We start from the raw sequence: 7,144 nt of genomic DNA, 5'->3' as shown, positions 1-7,144 counted from the left end.
TTTTGTGGCCCATCTGTGTGTGCTTTGGGTTTTCTGCCATAGGATCTACCAGGTTGGAAGAGACCTCCAAGCTCATCCAGCCCAACCTAGCACCCAGCCCTGGCCAATCAACCAGACCATGGCACTAAGTGCCTCAGCCAGGCTTTGCTTCAACACCCCCAAGGATGGTGACTCCACCACCTCCCTGGGCAGCCCATTCCAATGCCAATCACTCTCTAAATAGTTTCAGTCTCAAGAACTACATTCTGCAGCACCTGCTAGTTATCAAATGGAGGGCCTGTGCTGTGGATGGAAAGGAAGGGCACAGTCTGCTTATAAAGAAAGCAGGCAAATAATTAATGAGATAACCTTAACAGAAACAGTGTTCATTTCCTTTTGTAGGCATGCACTTCTAATCCATCACCCATTGCAGAGGCATCTCTTTGGACAGGCTTTATTCTAGATGATAGATGCTCATGTTTTTTACAGGATGAACAGTCTGTCCTGTGGAATCCTCTCTTCCAATGAGCAGTTGAACACAAATAGTACCCTTGAGGTGGTGCCATTGCTTCTTGAAAAGGTAATACTGGAAAAAACAGTTAATGCAAAGCATGGGAGGTTTTTCTGCCCCTGTACTCAGCACTGCTCAGGCCACACCTTGAGTGCTGTGTCCAGTTCTGGGCTCCTCAATTCAAGAGAGATGTTGAGGTGCTGGAAGGTGTCCAGAGAAGGGCAAGGAAGCTGGTGAGGGGCCTGGAGCACAGCCCTGTGAGGAGAGGCTGAGGGAGCTGGGGGTGTGCAGCCTGCAGAAGAGGAGGCTCAGGGCAGAGCTCATTGCTGTCTACAACTACCTGAAGGGAGGCTGTAGCCAGGTGGGGTTGGTCTCTTCTGCCAGGCAAGCAGCAAGAGAACAAGGGGACACAGTGTCAAGTTGTGCTAGGGGAGGTCTAGGCTGCATGTTGTTAGGAAGTTGTTGTCAGAGAGAGTGACTGGCATTGGAATGGGCTGCCCAGGGAGGTGGTGGAGTCGCTGTGCCTGGAGGTGTTGAAGCAAAGCCTGGCTGAGGCACTTAGTGCCATGGTCTGGTTGATTGGATAGGGCTGGGTGCTAGGTTGGTCTGGCTGATCTTGGAGGTCTCTTCCAGCCTGGTTGATTCTATGGCTGTTAAGCAAACACCTCTGGCCCCTAACATGATCAAGCACCAGGCAGTGTAAACTGCTTGAGCTGGCACTGCCACTGAAAGGAGTATCTTGAAACCATGGCCAAACTTACAGACTTTGCAATGCAAGGAGTGTTTCCCCCTACTCTTTTTTTTCTGGAAGGAATCAAATGAGCCAGCCAGCTGTGTGTTTAATGAGGAACAGTGAAGCAAATCTGCATGCAGATCTCTGGTACCTGGCTTCTCTCCTTTTAGGCTGTATGATGCCTTTCTCTCATGGAGAAGCTGTCTGGGATGACTCTTCTGTCACCTGGTTACTGTGTCCTTTGCTCTCCCAAATGTTTCCCTTATTTGGGTATCTCTGACTCCTGTTTCCTCTTCTCCTGCTGTTAGGCCCCTAGCAGAAGCAGTAAGACTAGCTGCTTTTTTTTCCAGCTGCTTTATAGGTCTTCTGCTTTGTCTTCTCATGAAAGCGTCTGCACACCAGCTGTAGCAATAGCTGAAAACGAGGCAAAATCATCACTCTGTGACTAGCTGATTTCTCTGTGGAGAGTCAGCAAGGTCTTGCTGGGCTGTAAGTGGTCAATGATCTGCAGTTGGAGTGCTTTCCAGCCCTCAAAGCATTCTCTTATATAGTGTTTCACTGTAAGGAGTGTAAGGTTGCATTCACAAGTGGATTTATGTTTCTTGTTGCGAAGGGGAAGGAATGCACCCTCAGTTGTGTTAAAGGAGCAAATCTGGTTCAGTAGAAAGGGCAGGCACAGAGCTTGGTTATGGCAGGAATGCAGTTGCATGTGAACACGATTTGGAAAGAACCAGATACTTAACACAGCATTGCCCAGGAGTGTGGTTTGTTGGAATGGATTGATTCTGCGACTCGTGTCTGTTAAAAGAGCAAATCAGTTCCACTAAACCTACTTGCAGGCTGTTTTTGTGCTTTTCCACCCGTCTTTATAGAGCATGTTTCAGATTAATTAGGGCCTGCTTTGTCTTCATCTTTTCCTGTGCATTCTGATCCTGTCTCTTGCTCTCAAAGAAGTAGTTGAACACCACACAACAGTCTTAGAATGCAGCTAAATGGAAGTTAAATGTTACCTCCGCTCTGGTGAGATTCCACCTGGAGTACTGCATCCAGTTCTGGAGCCCCCACTGCGAGAGGGATGTGGCTGAGGAGGGACTTTTTAGGCTCTCAGGGAGTGACAGGACTAGGGGGAATGGAGCAAAGCTGGAGGTGGGAACATTCAGAGTGAAGGTGAGGAAGAAGTTGTTGAGCATGAGAGTGGAGAGAGCAACAGAACAAGGGGACACAGTCTCAAGTTGTGCCAAGGGAGGTCTAAGCTGGAAGTCATTGCCAGAGAGAGTGATTGACATTGGAATGGGCTGCCCAGGGAGGTGCTGGAGTCGCTGTCCCTGGAGGTGTTGAAGCAAAGCCTGGCTGAGGCACTTAGTGCCATGGTCTGGTTGACTGGCCAGGGCTGGGTGCTAGGTTGGACTGGATGATCTTGGAGGTCTCTTCCAAGTTGTTTGATTCTATGATTCTAAGATTCTGTAACCGAAGGGTGGGGCTGGAAAACCTCCTCAAACACCAGTTCTCTGGAGATGTTCCAGTATCTCAACATCTCTCTTGAACTGAGGAGCCCAGAACTGGACACAGCACTCACTGGTGCAGCAGAACAGCACTCCATGGAAAAGCTTTTATTTCAACAGAGAATAATTCTTTGCCTTTGGTGTTGTGTTCCTCCTAGCTAGATACCCATTTTCATATGCTTGTCCTGTTCAATAGCAATTTGCTCTGAAACTGCTTGGCATGCCTGCTGTGCTAGCTGCATTAATTCAGTGCAGCCTCTCTGGTTTGCACCTAAAAATTATGATGTGGAAAGGCACTTTGCAAAATCTGAAGCATTCAAACTGCTCAGTTCAGGTTTAACAGGAGAAACCAAGGAGCTCTGGAAAATCTAGACCTTGATTTATTGGCTAGGATACATTTTAGTCAGACTTTTACAGCCTTTCTCTGCCTCAGCATGTTCTGGATCACTTCAGCATTAGACAAACAAACCAAATGCACAGCCTGGCAAACAATCAGATCAGTTCACCTGCGACAGCACGGCTCAGTCTTTGTTTCACAGCTTAAAATAATGTTGCTTGCTCTCACATGCTTCCTCACGTTAGCAGCTGCAAGTGATAACAGCCTCTCCGAAGCAGCCTGTCTCCTGAGATGAGTGGTAGTAACACTTTGTGTGTAAATATGTAGTGCACTGGCTGGTAGCACTGAGCTTCAAGAGGTCTGAACTCTCTGGTCCAAGTCTTATGCCTGTCGTTGGCTTGTATGGGAACTTCTGCACTCAGCTTCTCGCCCCAGATCCTAAGCCATGGACATAGCTCAGGGGGCAACTGAAGTTAGCAGCTTTAAAATGACTCAGCTTGAGATCCTGTTCACATGCTGTTTGAGAGAAGGTGGTCGTGGCTCATAGAGTCCTGTCTGCAAGAAGGAAAAGAAGAGTTGTGGGTTTAGTCTGCGTTCAGGGAGGCAGGTGGGAAATGTGATGGACCGAAACTTCTTACTGCACAGCCCACGGCTCTGCTTCTCATGGCTCCTCTATCACCTGTTCCTCATCTGGTGCTACACAGCTGCGCCTTCCCTGCCCCTACTGATTGCACCTCCCCGCCGGGACACAGCGGGCACAGGCTTGCAGAGGGCTGCAATCACCCCCAGCCGGCATGTGGCTGGCGAGGGCAGGAGGCGCAGGAGGACGAGCAGGAGGAAGATGAGGAAGGTTCTTTCTCTGCATTTTGCAAGTGCTGGGCAGCCTTCAGCTGCCGCAGAGCCAGGACCAGGACAGGGCCGGGTGCCGGACTGCACCCCTCTAGAAACGAGTTCTCAGCGTTAGGCATGGTTTGAAGTTCCCCGGTGTTTAGGCTGGGACAGAGCAAGGCGCGCTAGCAGCGTGCCCGCAGGCGGCCGTGCCTCAGCCCCGCACCTGCACCGCCTGGCCGCTCCCCGCCGCGGCTGCAGCCGGCCGCGGAGGCGTTCCCCTCGCGGGGCGCCGGGCGGGACGCTCGCACCTTGTCCCCCTCGGCCGCACAGCCCGGGCGAGTGCGGTGAGCGCCCCGCTCCCAGCTCTCAGCCCCGCCGAGCCGCCGGCCCGCGGCTCTCCGCTCCGCCGTTCCGGGCACGGAGCGACCGGCCCCGGTGCAACTTCTCTGCCGGCGGTAAACAGGAAGCCCCTCGGCGGGGCCGGGCCGGGCCGAGGCGGGGCCTGGCGCTGCCGCCCGCCCGCCCTCCCGCGCCGCGGAGCCGAGGGGCCGCACGGCTCGGCCCGGCCCGGCCCGCGGCGGCGGCGGCCGCTGGCAGGGCAGGGCGAAGCGGTGAAGCGACGGCGGACAGCGGCGTGCCCCGCCGAGGCGCCTGCGAAGGCATCGAGAATGAAATTGCTGTGGAGAGCTAAAATGGTAACCGGGCGTCCCGCGTCCCCGTCCCCCCCGTCCCCTGCCCCTGCCGCGGGGTGCTGGTGGCCGGGCGCGCCGCTGCCCGGAGCCTCGCCGCTCTCTCTCCGGCTGCCCCAGGGATGCTTGTCTCCCAGGGCAGGATGGAGAGAGGGAAGGTAGTTGCCTCTCGGAGAAACGAGGCTCCTGTTTGGCGTCCGTGCGGCAGCGGCTTTGCGCTCTTTGTAGGGTTCATCATCTGGGCGGTGAGCAGTCACTGCTGCCGCACATCTTCGCTTAAAGCTGGGCAGGCGTTCGGCTTCTTTGCCTTGTAGCTTGCAGCCGCCTTCTATTAGCTGTGACTTTTAAAGCCTCGACTCTGACCAAAGTTTCGGGTTTGGGGTTGTTTGGTTTTTTTTGGTTGTTGTTGTTTTGATTTTTGGGTTTTTTAAGCTTGAAAGAATAGGTTTTAGAGAAGCCAACCACAAGCGCTTTGGATCCCTCCTGTCAAAAAAGCAGCGGGTCCTGTGTTTTAAGTGCTTGTGAACTTCAGAGTTAATGCTCGTTCCCTTCAAAGTTCCAAGGCTGCTTTGCCGAAGTACTTCGGCAGTTTTAAAAGGTGCAATTCTTCCCTAAATGAAGCACCGAAGAGATTCATCGCTTTGGAAGGAGGGGTGGGGGATGGGGGAGAAGAGAGAACTGCTAATCAAAACCAAACTATTTCCTCCAAAAAGTCTTTGTGCAACTATTTAAAATATGTGCTAGCCTAGGAAAAATGGTTAAATGGAAAAGCCAGGGTATCCTGATACCACAGGAAAGGACAGCTTGCCAAGAATATCTGCAGTGTTCCCTCCATCTGCAGGGATCCTGTGCTGCTGCTGCGATTGTTGCCTTCGCTTTGTGCCGGTCCATCGTCTGCCCCGAGCGCTGCAGCACCTGGTGTAGATTGTGGCCAGCAGCGGCAGGAGAGCGCTCCTTTGTCTCTTACCGTGTTTTCTTTGCCCTTCCCTTGCTAGACCACAATTCAAGATGAGGGTGAAGAAGTAGAAGAGGGAGCTGTTTACCATGTCACCCTGAAGAGAGTGCAGATTCAGCAGGCTGCCAGCAAAGGAGCCAGATGGCTTGGGGTAAGTGAGGTTGGTGCGGCGGCACATTGGAAGGCTGCTCGTGGACTTTGGGGGGAGCTGGGTTCCACACTAATCATTACAGTATTAACTTCCAGCTCTGATTGCTCTCAGTATTTAAAAAAGCAAACCAAAACACTGAAGTTGTCATAGAATCATAGAATCAACCAGGTTGGGAGAGACCTCCAAGCTCATCCAGTCCAACCTAGCACCCAGCCCTGGCCAGTCAATCAGACCACGGCACGTCTGTCAGGGTCATCTGAAATAACTCTTTCCTTGCATTGACTCTTCCTCTTGACATGTAAAAAAAGGTTTTCCCGGTTGTGGCCGTGGCTCAGATGCTACTTACTGCAGAAATAATGATCTTAGCTTCTGGCCTGAGAAGCTGGAACATCTAACAGTTACTCCAGACTGGGCTATAGCTTGTTTCTGCTGCTAGGGATCTATCTCACAGCTCCCAGACAAATAGCTGTGGTATTTTGATGGGTGAAGGACTCTGAGAAGTTAGCAGAAACATCTTCAGATCACTCGGGTCTTGTGTTTGTCTTGCTTTCTCAGCCAGCTGAGAAATTAGTTCTCTGCCCTTCTGCAAGAATTACAGCTCTCTACTGGTTTTCAAAGCTATATTTCAAGGCAGGAAGGCTTTTAGTGTGGAGTAAAATGAACTTCAGTGCACACACGCTCAGGTTGGAACGCAGCTGAGCACCTGCACCTTTGTCAGACGAAGTCTCCAGCTGATGTAACATGTGCTCGTTTGGATGGAGTTGTCACAGCTGTGGCAGGTGGAGCCAGCTCTTCAGGAGGTGGCTACAGCTGTCATACTATTTTATGCTTTCTTCAAGACTCTCAGTAGTATGAGAACTTGGTTTCTTGTAGTATCCAGGTTGGTATTTTAAAGGCTTTTAAAACTGTTGTGAGGTTCATGTGAACAGAATAATTTCTGGTGACGTTCTGTGGCATAGAAGTAATGTAGCAGGGCTGAAACCACAGTCAAAGGAGACAAGCATATTCTCTCCTGTGTACAGATAGTGCTTAGAATCTCCCCATCCCATGTTTCCAAGAAGTACACAGAGTTCTAATCAGAACAGATAATTTCAAATCTGCTTCCTTTGAGTGGCAGATTTCCCATCTCTGCCTCCTGTTTCCTACCAGGAAAAAAATGTTAGAAAGTGCTTTTGAGCTCCTGTAAATTGTGTAAGAGTTGGAGATCATTTTGAAGGTGTTTGTGTCCCATAAACATACTTCAGGGAAAAAAAGTAGATTTTTTTTTCCTTATTTTGACTCACAGAATCAGTCAGGGTTGGAAGGGACCACAAGGATCATCGAGTTCCAAGCCCCCTGCCATGGGCAGGGACACCCTACCCTAGAGCAGGCTGCCCACAGCCTCAGCCAGCCTGGCCTTAAACACCTCCAGCCATGGGGCCTCAACCACCTCCCTGGGCAACCCATTCCAGCCTCT

General features: G+C 51.4%; 1 protein-coding gene across 1 annotated transcript in view; it reads left to right on the top strand.

The window, feature by feature from the left end:
• Nucleotides 1-4,450: 4,450 nt before the first annotated feature.
• Nucleotides 4,451-7,144, top strand: part of RGL1 (ral guanine nucleotide dissociation stimulator like 1) — a 99,068-nt gene continuing 96,374 nt past the window's right edge. Inside the window, 2 exon segments of the mRNA XM_064148078.1 lie at nt 4,451-4,588; nt 5,578-5,688. Of these exon segments, the coding sequence (XP_064004148.1) occupies nt 4,562-4,588; nt 5,578-5,688 (138 nt within the window). The 5' untranslated portion in view covers nt 4,451-4,561.

This window comes from Pogoniulus pusillus, chromosome 8, assembly GCF_015220805.1.
Source record: "Pogoniulus pusillus isolate bPogPus1 chromosome 8, bPogPus1.pri, whole genome shotgun sequence".
NCBI lineage: Eukaryota > Metazoa > Chordata > Aves > Piciformes > Lybiidae > Pogoniulus > Pogoniulus pusillus.
The sequence above is the reverse complement of the archived record's forward strand: the minus strand, read 5'-3'. Positions and strand labels throughout refer to the sequence as shown.